The 14,407-nt window shown below is 43.5% G+C and overlaps 1 protein-coding gene and 1 long non-coding RNA gene across 2 annotated transcripts in view; one reads left to right on the top strand and one right to left on the bottom strand.

Annotated features, from left to right (window-relative positions):
- Window positions 1-12,019, top strand: part of ppp2r5eb (protein phosphatase 2, regulatory subunit B', epsilon) — a 36,819-nt gene extending 24,800 nt beyond the window's left edge. The window contains exons 3-15 of the mRNA XM_034577482.1: window positions 2,330-2,526; window positions 2,842-2,943; window positions 4,342-4,434; window positions 4,706-4,836; window positions 5,844-5,903; window positions 7,480-7,588; window positions 9,047-9,100; window positions 9,406-9,456; window positions 9,554-9,673; window positions 9,798-9,925; window positions 10,289-10,390; window positions 11,032-11,208; window positions 11,240-12,019. Coding sequence (XP_034433373.1) covers window positions 2,330-2,526; window positions 2,842-2,943; window positions 4,342-4,434; window positions 4,706-4,836; window positions 5,844-5,903; window positions 7,480-7,588; window positions 9,047-9,100; window positions 9,406-9,456; window positions 9,554-9,673; window positions 9,798-9,925; window positions 10,289-10,390; window positions 11,032-11,131 — 1,247 coding nt within the window. The 3' untranslated portion in view covers window positions 11,132-11,208; window positions 11,240-12,019. The remainder of the gene's footprint in view (window positions 1-2,329; window positions 2,527-2,841; window positions 2,944-4,341; window positions 4,435-4,705; window positions 4,837-5,843; window positions 5,904-7,479; window positions 7,589-9,046; window positions 9,101-9,405; window positions 9,457-9,553; window positions 9,674-9,797; window positions 9,926-10,288; window positions 10,391-11,031; window positions 11,209-11,239) is intronic.
- A 475-nt stretch (window positions 12,020-12,494) lies between these two features.
- Window positions 12,495-13,805, bottom strand: LOC117756761. The gene is made up of 2 exons (XR_004612845.1): window positions 12,949-13,805; window positions 12,495-12,864 (listed from the first exon to the last, which is right to left on the bottom strand). It is a non-coding gene; the product is annotated as an uncharacterized LOC117756761 (long non-coding RNA).
- Between the last annotated feature and the right edge of the window lie 602 nt (window positions 13,806-14,407).

A 14,407-nucleotide genomic window follows, 5' to 3' on the forward strand; every position in this document is an offset into this window, starting at 1 on the left:
TAGTTCTTCATGATTGGGTTTCCTCATTTGGATGGTTACACAGGTGCCTGCAGGGAATTTGCATGAAGGCAAAACAAACAAATACGGCAGAGAGTGAACGTGACACAGAACAGTGGAAGGACGAGCCGATGTACAACGTGAGCTCATAGCTAAAAGAGGAGAAACGTCAACTGAAGGACTTGGTTTGAGTTTTCAAAAGTCTGACACGGAGCAGAAAAAGACCGTTTGAAAACAAACGTATGCAGACGGAAACTGCACTGGTTGATGGAGGCATTGAACCGTAGTGTGTTAATCGGACTGAAGATGATTCTTTCAGCACCGGTTGTAAAAGTCAAGTGATTGAAATGCATTTTCTCGGACAAACAACTGAAGTTTCTGGAGCGCGGATTAAAGCCTGCAGAGCCCAGTCGAGACTCTTTCCAGTCAGTCGGGGTTTGGGTTTGTTTGGTGCTGGTCGGACGCAGCCTCAATGAGCTGAAGCAGGAGGCCAGCAGGTCGCGAGCAACTAGTGGCATTTGGATGAAAACACGTTCAGTATAATCACTTTAAATGCGCTTGATGAGATCTGCTCAGGGTCGTTTCCCAGGACAGGAAACTGCACTCTCTCTGTGAATGGTCAGAGCTTCAGGAAGAGAGTTTAGGCTTTTCATTCCGACCTGTTGAATCGGTTTTTGAACTAACTAATCTATCTGCAGATTTTCTTGTTTTAATTATCTAAGCAGAGTAGGTATTTTTATTGTTTGTTTGTTTGTTTGTCTGCCTTGATTACTCTGAAGCCCCTGAACTGGGGGCTGGGGCATGACTCTTGAGAAAGAGACCATATCAAATTGGAGTCGTTTAGGATAAACAAGCACATCCAGGAATCATTCTAATTACTTTCTAGGATGTTAGTCTAGTTATGAGCTCCCTGAGCATCCTGGTTGCATGACCTTGCACAGCGGAAGTCGTAACTACCAGGCTAATGATGAATTCTGCTCATCTGTCGAGGATGGTAAAAAAACGTATGGACGTTTTAATAGGCCACAGACACAGGCGGGTTTTCTCTGGGCGCTGCCGGTGGTCAGTCTGACTGTGACACAAGGGTCAATGTGTTTGTGTGAGGGAGCGCGATCAACAATAAATCATTTTATCGTAGCAGATTTGATGGATCACATGTAGTTCATGTAGTGTGTGTATATAAAATAGCCTTTATACAACGCATGTGCAGGGATTGCATCGCCCGTTCCAATGCTTTTCATTATTACTCTTGCTCAATTTACCAGATCCCAGGAGTGACTATAAATCAATTAATCAACAACTCTCTCAGATTGTGATGAGGTGAAAAGGTCATTTCTTGGTTACTTGCAAAGTTTCTCATTAATTTATATCCAGATTTGTGCAGTAGAACTCAAATTAACAAGCACTTTGAAGTGTAATTTCCGAACACACACACACACACACACTGCCTTCGGAGCCGCAGCAGCTTATCTCTTACATAATAATCGCCCCGGTCCTGCTGGGACGGGAAGATCAGGTCTTGAGTTGTGGCGAACAGGGAAGAGCATCAAGCGTGTCGCTGCAATCAAGCGTGTCCCTGCAGCTCTGAACTCTGTGCAACCCTCCACCTCGTCTGTCGCTGTGCAACCAGAGTACAGACACCTGCTGCCTTGTTCCTGCTGTACATGCACATGGTTTGTGACAGCTCAGCACTCGCTGCTCCATAATGAGGTTGTCACACTCATCCTGCAGATTTACAGGGACAATGAATAAGTAAGAAGCAAACTCCGTGCAGGAAACTGACTTCAGTTCACTGGAGGCCTTAGTTTTCTGTGACTAACTATGTTAAAATTCATCAAACAATAATGAGAAACTCGCTCCTCATGCGCAAACGTTAAAATGTGCAGGTTTTTTTTGCTGCTCGCACCAACCACCCGCTTCATTTTATGTTTATACCAAACAGTGGAGCTCTGCTGCTGTTAATCAAGTCACTTCCCATGTCGGGAAACAGCGTCGTCAGCGACAGAAAAGAGGGTCTCATGTAAAAATGTCAAATTACTGCTTACTGCTAAATAACGGTAAAAGTACCTTCACAACACATTAATCATTGAATTCTAAAAGAGGAAAGCAGGAGAGAAAGGAAATGGAACAGATGCACAAACAAACCAACAGCATGTGTGACAATAAAGTATTAATAATAAAGAATGAATACAAATATGAAGATTAGTTGCTTTTATTTTTTGATCATTAAAGAACACACGTGGAGAGTGGAGTTCAATCAAACCAGTGACGAGACGTCTTCATTAAATTAACTTTTCTACGCACCCTTCTCTTCCTCTCCCGGTGGATCCAGACGTGCCAGCGCCGGAGCAGCCGGAGCTGTTCCTGAAGAAGCTGCAGCAGTGCTGTACTGTCTTTGACTTCATGGACACGCTGTCGGACCTCAAGATGAAGGAGTACAAGCGCTCCACGCTCAACGAGCTGGTGGACTACGTGACCGTCAGCCGGGGCTACCTGACAGAGCAGGCCTACCCTGAGGTCGTCAAAATGGTGAGGAGGTCGGACACACGCACACAAAGCCACAAAGCCACAGTGTAGAGGTCTGGGACCGAAGAAAAGGAATATGTCTCTGTGCCAGAAGCTTGTGTGAGACTCCAGTAAAGATACACAGACAAAATGGTTCTTATATCCAGTGTTTCCCCTTTTGTTAATAGCAGCTACATTTTTTTCAATGCCTTGTCTTTAAGTCTGTGGATGTTATTTGAACTGACATCTTCCCGTCTGCTCATCACTTGATCGTGAGTCGTATTCATTCACACAATCACTCACACTCGTTTGACTTGTCCTCTGTGTGTCGTCCCCCAGGTGTCTCACAACATATTCCGGACCCTTCCGCCCAGCGACAGTAACGAGTTTGACCCTGAGGAGGACGAGCCCACGCTCGAGGCCTCCTGGCCACACTTACAGGTAAACACAACCAAAATACTGTTGCTGTGTGTTGGTTAATGAACATGTTGCTTCTTGTGTGAGTGATGCACAAACTGAGGTTCAGAAACGACCACGTGTGAACAGCTGAACATCTTCTGTGCAGCATCTGCTAAACCAATGTTTCCAGTTACAGTGGCTGAGCCCAGCTTTTAGTTTGAAGATAACAAAAAGCACAAAACCAATTGTGACCAAAATAATCCATTCATCTGTTTCCATGATCACGTAATTCACAACTTCAACAACTTTTGGAATAAGAACTGTGAGAAAATGTCTGGTTCCAGCTTATTAAACTTTAAATTTAGACAAAAGGAAACTTCTTTACATTTAATAAACAGAAAATGTGAAGACAAGAAACCGGGCAGATTATTTGAAATTGAAAAGTGTTGCAGCCTCAGTTGTGAGACGTCTCATTGAAACAGTTTTACTCTGTAACTGCACATGTTGTTGTTGTTGTTGTTTTGACATGTTCCGTTTGTGGATGTATGAAACAAATGGGACTCGGCACGTGAATTAACGAGGCTCATTTAGACCAGACTAACCGTTTACCATTGTGTTTAATGCTAAGCTAGGCATGAGCGTGTTGCTGCTTTCTCTCACATCTTTGGTTGGTTCGATCCCAGTCTTCCCCAATCTGCATGCTGAAGTGTCCTTGGGCAAGATACTGAACCCCGAGTTGCCCCTCGTAGAAAAGAACTGCCCAAAGATTCACTGAGAGTGTGTCACTCCGAGAAACAATGAGAATTAGGATCTTTTTCTAAATACAATACACAACAAACACAATAACCGTCGGTGCCACTGACCTGCTGGTTGTATTTGGCTCCTGGGTTTTGTTAATACTCTGTTATAGTCCGGTTTTGGGGTCCAGGTCTCGAGACTCTCATCTCCCCCCCTCCTTCTCTGTGTGCCTGCTGCCCAGGACTCCTTTAGAAATGAGATGCAAATCTCAAGGAGAAGCTTCCTGGTAAAACCTCTTTTTTTTTTTTTTTTTCTTTTCGTTGTCCCATTCGCACAACTTTTCCAAAGTCATAAGAAATGTTTCTGATTTTCCCCAATCATCAAAGTCCCTCATCGCCCACATTCAGGCCAGTCCTGATGTTCTTTTCTTTACCTGCTTCCACCCTCCTCAGTACCTTTCGTGACCTTTGACCTGCCGTTACCTCTCCTTTGACTCCAGTCCAGTCCCGGTGTTTCAGGGTTAGTTTGACGGCTGTCGTTTTTTAAGAGGAACCCGTCAGTGTTTGGATTTTTGTTGATCGAAGAAGGTGGGCAGTGAAAGACGAGGAGGACGTTTCATTATTGTTTTAACATAAACAACTTTTTCTTTCCGTCCTCTTTCCGTTCCCCACCCACCCTCTCTTCTTCTTCATCTCTCTCCAGTTGGTATACGAGTTCTTCATCCGGTTCTTGGAGAGTCAGGAATTCCAGCCCAGCATTGCCAAAAAGTACATAGACCAGAAGTTTGTCCTACAGGTGAGTTGCTCCGTCAGTCCGCAGGTTAAAGGTCATAAGGGGTTATGATCTCCTGTTAGTTTAACATGAGCTACTTTTTATTTCTAAAAAATGTAATACTCCGAGTTATTTTTCTTCAGCAAATCCTCCGATATTTGCTTTTTCTAGTCTCTCAAATACGAGGATTTGATGCAGTTCCTTTGTCACACATGATGGTAAAGTGAATGTCTTTAGATTTTGGACGAAACGAGACATGTGATCCTCTCTGTCTGTGTCTCTTCCGTCCCTCCAGCTCTTGGAGTTGTTTGACAGCGAGGATCCTCGGGAGAGAGACTACCTGAAGACAGTCTTGCATAGAATCTACGGCAAATTCCTGGGGCTGAGGGCTTTTATACGAAAACAGATCAATAATATTTTTCTACGGTGAGTACATTAGTTTTGGTTCCCAGCTTATGTAATGCATAAGTCTTTTTTGGGGACTTTCCTCTGATTATTTAAAGATCATCAGCAGCCTCCTGCTCCTCGTGACCAAATATAAAGAAAATTCTCAGAATTGAGACGTTTTCTAAGAATTCTCCTTCACAGTTGAGGCGAGATCCTGGTGAAGATAAAAGTTATTAACAAAACGTCTCAGCCCTTAAGAGATCTGCGGCGGTGGAAACTGTTCAGCGTCCTTTAAAGAAGCTTAACAGTTTCTTAAGCAGAGGAGGAACTGGTTTATGAAGTTCTTTAAGGTCACTTTCTTGGCAGTTTTCAGTCCGTGGGGTTCACTCCCCTGTGAGTTAAGAATCTAGTTTGTGTGTGAACAGGTCGGTGTTTTTGTGGCTGACTTTCAAAGTCTGGTTTACAGTTCATCATAGAAGAGATATTCATAATTACAACATGTCTTAATAGAGATTAAAAGCTATGATTGGGCCTTTGTCCATTAAATGCCCGTTATTAGGATGCAGATATACTTGCTGTGTACTATGCATGTTACACAGAACTCTGAACATGTAGAACGTCCACATTGGGATTCTATAAATACAAAGCATGGCCCCCCCGCTGCTGCCACAGTACATGTGTGTACTGCATCTTGTGGATGTGATTTCTGAGGCCGTACATAACGGGAGCAGGACACACGAGGCAGCCGTGACGTGTGTACGTGACTTTAACAGCAAGTACATCTCCAGCCTCAACAAGATATTTCTATTTATTTTCATTGTGATCAATCAATCAAACCTTTTTTTAAATAAAGTGTAATGGGCAGCGTCAACGTCTAAGTTTCCTAAATCCTTGTAAGAAGTCTTTACTTCTCAAGTGAGGAGGTTTCCCAGAACGTTTGTGAACACGACCTCTGGGTTTTGCCAACTTTGCTCATTTGTTTTAGTTGTTTAACCTTTTTCTTGTCTTCTGTCTTTTGTCTCCTCTGTTCTCCGGCCGCTCTGCAGTTTTGTTTATGAGACGGAGCACTTCAACGGGGTGGCTGAGTTGCTGGAGATCCTGGGGAGGTATGTGGAGGCCTCCGAGACACACACACACACACACACGCACACACACACACACACACACACACACACACACACACACACACACACACACACACATTTAAACTCTGCTCTGTTAGCTGAAGCTTGTCGTTGTTAGACCTGAGAGCAGCAGCAGAACTGAACCTTGGTATCTGCCTGTTTTCATTTGATATATGATGTTTTTCTATCTTGTATTTAATCTGGCTGTTTTATGGAGATAAAGACTTGAGTGCGATGAAGATTGATAAGAAGCGAGGAAACCCGAGCTGAGTAATTTGACTCCACAACAACAGGACCTTCACAGAGTAGAGATGAGAGGTTCAGGTTGACTCAGGAGCAGAGTTTGACATGTAGATAAGACCTGAATTAATCCCTCTGCTCCACGCTCGGGTTAATCCAGTAATAAAAAGAGCTGTGATTTACACAGACACTTCATCAGGAGCTGCACGGGGTCGTTTGACGTGCAGACGGGGCCGAGGGCCATTTTCTTACTGATTGTATTCGTAGTTTGGATTTTGAAGAAAATAAATCTGCATCATCGGTTTCTGTTCCTGAGTATTTAACATAATTCTTTTAATCTTGAGAATATATAAAAGCAAACTATACAGTAGAAACTCAACAGGTTTAGTCTTAAACTTAATAGGTTTCATTCCTTTAATTTTAATATAATTCACAGCTTTTGGTCAAACATGATCCAAACCAGACTTTTTTTTTCCTTGTGAGTCACAGGATGATTTCACTTCCTCTGGTCTCTTAAAATGATAAAACAGCCTGAAAGAGAAGAATCCCTTTTCCACTCCTCTGTTCAGAACAGATCTCAACCTGTGACGAGGGGTCACGAGAACACGGCTTTGTTTCAGGGGGTCACGTGTCAGAAATGTGATCTCAGGCCAGAGGAGAATGAAGAATAACCAGACGAGAGGATAAAGAGACTCAGGGTCTGAAGTTGTGAAGCGTCGACGCTCCTGAGGAAACATCTCTCAGCTCACTGACTAAAAATAAAACCAAAACACAGAATAAAGTACTCAAAGAAGTTGAGTTGCAGGGATAAAGTTTGCTAATCGGAGCAAATTGGAAAATCATAAAAGCTTAAATCACAATGCATATCGGGTTTATTTGTAAAGTACATTTCAACAGAAAGTTACGAAGCAAGAAAACACAAAAAGACTAATTTAGAAAGAAATGAAATTGAGAATAACAAGGAAATAAAATCCAGGTAGAAAAGTAACTGTGTAAGAAATGGAATAATCTGATGAAACAGAAGTTCTTGTAAACAAACCAGTGCAGGAGCTTTTAAAGCTTCATCACGTTTTCAGGCTTCGGGTCAGATCATCAGTCACATCTCTTTATTTCTCCTCCAGGCTCCACCGCCCATATAAACAGATTCTATTCATCCACTGCTCATTGATCCTCCGCTCCAACACAATGAAACGCTTTCATGTGTTAATGTTTGATTTATGTATTTTCTCTCTCTTTCTGTCTCTCCTCCTCCTCCTCCTCTCCTCCTCCTCTCCTCCTCTCCTCCTCTCCTTCTCCTGCCTCTCTCTCTCTCCTCCAGTATAATCAATGGTTTCGCTCTGCCACTGAAAGCAGAACATAAACAGTTTCTGGTCAAAGTGTTGATCCCCCTCCACACTGTCAGGAGTCTGTCCCTCTTCCACGCACAGGTAATGTGTGTGTGTGTGTGTGTGTAAACTTTATCCTAACTATTTGTCTAATATCTTGATGTTTAGGTTTGAAAAGTTCTTCTCTATTTAATTGTATTGACACGTGTAGACTCTACATCTCCAGAGTCACTTGTGCTGAGTCACTAGTCGTCTTTATCTGTTAATTAAAACTTTAAACCTTCAGATTTTAACGTCACGCATTGAAAACTGAAGTTAGACTTTGAAAACGGTAAAGCACGTATCTCTGTCAACAGGCCCCTCCCCTTTTAAAGTCAACCAACCCCTCCAGATTAGACGCACTCATTGATATTAGTCCCGTAATGTGTCTGATTCTCTGAGAAAGTGGTCAGAAGTCCTGGTTCCACCTCAGAATCTTTTCTCGTGGAACTGCCAGTGTGGCTGTCGACAGCAGGGATCCAGGCTCCTGGACCACGTCACGGAGTCACGTTGTGGCACAAAGGTTTTCCACCAGTCTAAAATAAGATAAACCACAGTTTTGTGGGTGACCGTCATGAACCATTCATCTACCGTGACCTCTTCCTCGTGCAGATCCACCTCACGTCCTGAAACCCTTCTGATAGAAAGTGTTTCTGAATCAGATGACGTTTAAAACTCAGAACACCAAACGCTGAGGGAACCGTTCTGCACAGGTGTAAATAACCCAATCGACGAAGTGTTGAGAACGTGCAGGAACTTTAACAGCTTCTTGTTTCCTGATGGACGACATCAGATTGAATCAGCTGGAGATAATTAACGTCGACAGGGAAACGGATGAATCTCTCTGGTCTCTGTGACCTGCAGTCGACTGTTTGAGACTCTTCTCTGCAGGAACCATCAGCTGGTCACATCGTTCAGATCATCAGTTTGATTATATCTGACCACTGAGCTTTTATCTATTTGGATCCAAAATCAGGTGAAAAGTCAGTTTGCTCCAGTTTTTATTTCAGTGTTAGAACGATTGATATTAATCAATAATCAGAGTTTAGGATCGTTTGCTGTTCAGCTCATTTTCACGTTGCAGCCACGTGTTGTCAACATCATTCAGCTGAGATTCTTTAACGTTAATTGAACTGGTCCCAGATCAGCCCTGAATCTTTGACTTGTTATTTACAAACTTTATTATCATTGCTTGATTATGGTGCAAGTTACTTCAGGAGATCAGAGATTTAAACGAGTTCAGACTGTAGAAGTGGATTTGAGGCTGGATTCAGATTCAGTGAGAAGTTTCCTCCACTTCAGACTTATAGTGAGCGCCCTCTGCTGGATCCAGAGCCACACCACTTCAGATTTCTGAATATTTACAACAGGTCATTACACTTTGAAAATAAAAGTCTCCCCCCCCCCCTGCATTCAAATGAATGTTTGGATTATGAATGAAAAGTGACCGAGCTGCTGTCACAGTGACATTAACCCTCCTCCTCCTCCTCCTCCTCCTCCTCCTCCTCCTCCTCTCTGCAGTTGGCGTATTGCATTGTACAGTTCCTAGAGAAAGACCCAACATTAACAGAACCAGTGAGTATCATCTCTCTCTGAATCCTCCATGTTTGAAAGAAGCTGCTTTGCTTTTCCCTCTTTGTGTCACACAGTTAAAACTATGTTACAGCTAAATATTTAGTTTAAGACAAAGCAAACACATCCTCAGTGTGATTATTGTGCTGGTTTGAAGAACTTCACATCGCTGTGGTTTGAGGGTGAAGGTTCTTTTTAGACCATGGAAACGGCAATTTGACCAAAACACATCTGTTTAAAGCTCAGTTTAAACTTTACGTCCAAATCATAAGCACTGATTTAAAAATGAATTCTGTCTTCGTCCTCAGGTCATCAGAGGCTTACTGAAGTTCTGGCCGAAAACCTGCAGTCAAAAAGAGGTGAGGCCGTCTTTTGTTCACGTGTAAACCCTGTGTAAAGAAGTGTGTGTTTCTGTGTGTGTTGACATGCGTGTTGACACGTTGCTCCTGCGCTCAGGTGATGTTTCTAGGGGAACTGGAGGAGATCCTGGACGTCATCGAACCAACACAGTTTGTCAAGATCCAGGAGCCGCTCTTCAAACAGATCTCCAGATGTGTCTCCAGCCCACATTTCCAGGTCAGTGATGATCGGCAGGTTCAGGATCAGTGACATGAAACCGCGAGGACGTGATTCCGGGTGTTCCAGCTCGTTAACTCCTGCCTGGACGCTCATCTGAGTTTGCTTGTCTGTGTCTTCGCAGGTGGCAGAGCGAGCTCTGTACTACTGGAACAACGAGTACATCATGAGTCTGATCGAGGAGAACTCCAGCGTCATCCTGCCCATCATGTTCGCCAGCCTCTACAGGATCTCCAAAGAGCACTGGAACCCGTGAGTAACTTTAAAGAAGCGTGCCAGCTTTGTGTGATGGACCCCAGCTCCTAGTGTTCTTTGGTTTGAATGATTTCTTCCCTGGTTTTATGTTCTCACAATGAGTTGTGTTACATTTAGCTTCTGCAGCAGCTTCTTTATGTCCCATTGTCCGTCCCACTGTCCTGAGGTTTCTGCATCGGGACAGAAATCCTGATCCCCGGAGTCAGAAGCTGCTCAGGGCGTTTAAAGCTGAAAACACAAAAATGTCTGTGAATATAAAAACGGTTTTGAGCGTCAGTCTGAAATGTGTGAACTCAGTAAATAAAGATGTGTCTCGTGATGATGTGAAGCGTGACGTCTCTCTCTCCCCTCCCTCCTCAGGGCGATCGTAGCGCTGGTGTACAACGTCCTGAAGGCCTTCATGGAGATGAACAGTACTTTATTTGATGAACTCACAGCCACTTACAAGTCGGACCGCCAGCGGTAAGAAGCTGTTCACGTCCTCCTCTTCATTATGAGTAATATGAAAAGTTCCAGGAGCAGAATGACAACAAGGAGTCAAGAGACGTTAAGAAATGAGTTCGAGTGCTTGTTGAATGTTTCCTGTTGTCGCTCCGCCTCCACGTTGGTTTATTTTTCATCACGTCTGATCTCACAAGTTTCTGCGAGTTCCCAAAACTCGACTGGATCGTTCTCACAAATAAAAGATTAAAAATCCATCATATCTGTATTTATGTCTGTGGTCGCCCACGTTTTTATTCCTGGTAGGTTCTACCTCCGTCTCATTCTTCAACACGATATCTAAAGAACATCTTCAAATTTGTTGCAAACGATCAGTTGATGGTTTTAAAGTCGAACTGGTTAGAATTTGGTTAAAGACGAAAGTCGCTGTGGTATCTGAACTCTGCCTTGAGGGGATTTCTTCACGGCGTCACTTGGACTCGAAGATGAACTGATTAGATTTCATTGGTCAAAGGTCACGTGACCTCATATTAGTGTGGTTTGCCGCAGACCGGTCTGAATGTGTGTGTTGTGTAAGGTTAGAATCCAGCCCTGCAGGACGGTGGGATCCCGCTGTTGAAGCAGGTTTGGTTTCAACCTCTCGCTCTGCTGCTGTTTTCCAGTGAGAAGAAGAAGGAGAAGGAGCGGGAGGAGCTGTGGAAGAAGCTGGAGGACTTGGAGCTGAAGCGCGGCCTTAGGAGCGACGGGATCATCCCAACTTAACGAAGACAGCGCCGCGCTCCCCCCCCACCCCCGACTCTCTTCCCCACCTCCCCCCTCCCACTCTGACTCCCCCTCCCCTCCATCTTGACCCCGGTCCCCCCCCCCGCCCTTCCCTCCACATCAGCCATGTCTGCCCAGACCTCCGAACCCCCCCGATAAAGGCCATCGTCTCTGGATGGACTCGGAGCGCCCGCTGGTTTCTTACTTGTGTTTATTTTTCTTCTGTTTTTTTTGCTCCTGTGTTTATGCGACTTACTTTACAGTAGATTCATCACGTCTGTTCTCATTATTTCAACAGCACTGTAAATAATTCTTTTTTTCTTTTTTTCCCTTAAAACTGATATTATTGCAAAACAGAAAAACAAAACAATAATAATAAAAAAAGGAGGAAAAAAATAGAAAATGAGAAAATGACTTGTGTGGGAGGGGATTCAAACGACAAGAAGAAAAAAAAAAGTTTTGGACTGTAGGACGTGAAATGAACTTGTGGAAACGAAAAACGAGAAAAAAAGAAGATTTTAAAAGTTTCATCCCTTCTTCTTTGTCACTGCAGTCACGTATCTGACTTTTATTTTCCTGGTTCTCCTCTTTGCGTTTCCTCCCGTCGCCTCCATTTCTGTGTTCATCGGTGCATCTGTCATTTCTGTCCAAACTCGGGGCGTCCGGATGGATTGTTGTCCCCCCCCCCCCCCTCCAAAGGTTCCTTAAGGACCCCCCCCCCCCCCCCCCCCCCCTCCTCCTGTTCAAAACAGGAAACAAAACCACAAAACCACATTTAAAAACCTTCTCAGTACAACGACACGTTTTAAGATCACGTGTGAGTGCGTTTACATGTGTGTTCTTTCAAAGTTCATGGAGTCCAAGAAAGATTTAAAGAAATTATCTCCTTGAGCGACGTCTCGTCAAATTACACAAAATAATTCTCTTAGAATTAAATATATTAACTCGGGAGGAAACAGCAAATTTTACTTTTTTTTAGACTTTTTCTTTTCTCTTGTTTTACCTCCAGAAACTATTGAAATCAACAAACTAAGAGAAACTGGTCATCAAGAAGGACAGAAAAAACGCTCGTTGGCAGATTTTGCTCATTAATCATCGTGTTGCAATGTTTTCTCCAGGTTATAAAATAATCCAGAGGATGTTTGTCTCTACATTAAATGTCACCGTACAAACAGGAAGCTGCTGCAGCATGAACATGTTCAATATAAACCACGAAATAAAGGAAAAGGAAAAGTTTGATTCTTCAGGCAACGTCCTACTTCCCCTCTGCTTCACGCCGAGCATGATGGGAAATGGAGTCTTGGATCATAATGAATGAAAAATCAATTCATTAAAAATGTCTACAATGTGTTTTTTTTTTTTAGTTTCCCATCACTGACACTTTATACGTTCATGTCCAACCTGTCGTTAACCTGCGAACGCACAGACGACACACGGGCTCTAAACGTCATCGGATGTTTTGACCGTATCTTTCTATTGTGAAAGAGTTGTGTCCTGATGCTGCTGTGACCTGAACGAGCTCACTTCCTGTCGCCCGTCACGTGTTTTTACTTTTCGTGGTCGAGTCTCTGCTCTCGCTCTCACAGACTTTATCCGATTCGATGACCTGAGGACGAATGAAGAAACACAGATCTGTTTCCATGTAAACGCACTCTTCCTCCTCCTCCTCCTCTTCTTCCTCCTCCTGGGACTCACTTTACATCACGTGATTCTTTTTCTCGCTCTCTCTCTCTCTCTCTGACCTCTCTGACCTCTCTCTCTCTCTCTCTCTCTCTCTCTCTCTCTCTGATCTCTCTCTCTCTCTCTCTCTCTCTGACCTCTCTCTGACCTCTCCCTCCTGACCCACCAAACCACCACGTGTCCCTGGTATCAGTCTGGCACTGGTACTCCGGCCCGTCACGGGGACTTCAGAAACAAACACGAAAAAGAAAAGAGTCTTCAGAGGAGCGCCAAAAAATCTTCCTCCTGGCGTGAAGAAGACGAGTGTCCCGCCTCACCGGGGGGGCGCCGCTGCGTCGACTTCACAGTATTACAACAACAGTGACAAAAAAAGACGACCCTGTACATTATTGAATGCAGTACACTGATAATCTTGTATCTTGTAGTAATTTAGCCTTTGTTTTTGCTTAGGAAACTGTGGAGAGGAGTATCCAGTATATAAAGAGGTATTATGGAAGAAGACTTCCTGGTATTTATGATAGTGCCCCCCCCCCCCTCTCTCTTTTACTTTCTTTTCCGTCTCTCGCTCCTCCCTCTTGGTTTTTATCTCATTTTGGATATTTTTTGCTGAAGTTTCTTTTGACCATTGGATATATTTTTTTTATTTTGGGAAGGGTGGGGGGGGGGGGGGGGGGTTTAGGGGTGAGGGTGACGGCAGGTAGGCCGGGGGTCAGAGGTCAGACCGGGGGGGGAGGGAGGGGAGGCGCGGAGCGGAACACGTTGTCGGGGGATGTGACGGTGAACCTCCACCCCCCCCTCCTCCCTGGCAGAATTAATGTGTGCTTTAGAACGGCCCAGAAATAATATGATTTAAAAACTGAAAAAAAAAAAAAAGATAAAAAAGGGTTGGAGAAATACAAATGTTTAATTATTTTAAAAAATAAAGAGATATTAAATTAAACCTGTTTTGTGATAAAGCCCAGACGCTGAATCGCTTTATTTACTGGGTTCACAGTGTGTGTCTGTGTGTGTGTATCTGTGTGTGTCTGTGTGTGAGTGTGTGTGTGTTTGTGTGAGAGAATTCCACCTGACACTTTCTCATCTGTGAACATAAACAGATTTTATGTAGATTAAAAACATTTAGAAGTTTATTGTTGGGTTCCTAAATTTGAAATCAATCAACTAAAGAGGCAAGAATGTGAGTTATAGCTTTAATATTTTCTGAGCTGTTTTAAAATGTAATACAATTTAAAATACAGCAGGAGGTAGCTTTGAGCAGATGTTCCTCCAGAAGTCTTCACAGAACGATGATGTGAAGGTCTGAGTCTGAGACTCTCGACACTTTAACTTCTCTCTGTGACTCAGCTTCAACCTCATTGGCTCCTACTGACGACGCAGATCTATAACAAGGATCAAATGTAATTTTTTAAAAGCAGTTTTCACTGAACACAATAAGAAAATCATATTTTCTTGCACATTTTCTTGCTGCTGTGGTTTATTTTCAGTGACAGAACTTCTTGTTTGTGTGACCTCTTCATGACCTTTTCCTGCTTCCTAACCAGAGAAAACTATCACTTCTGACGTCCTGGTTAAGGTTGAAGGTCAGATATGAAGGGT

The sequence above is a fragment of the Hippoglossus hippoglossus genome, chromosome 22 (assembly GCF_009819705.1).
Source record: "Hippoglossus hippoglossus isolate fHipHip1 chromosome 22, fHipHip1.pri, whole genome shotgun sequence".
NCBI lineage: Eukaryota > Metazoa > Chordata > Actinopteri > Pleuronectiformes > Pleuronectidae > Hippoglossus > Hippoglossus hippoglossus.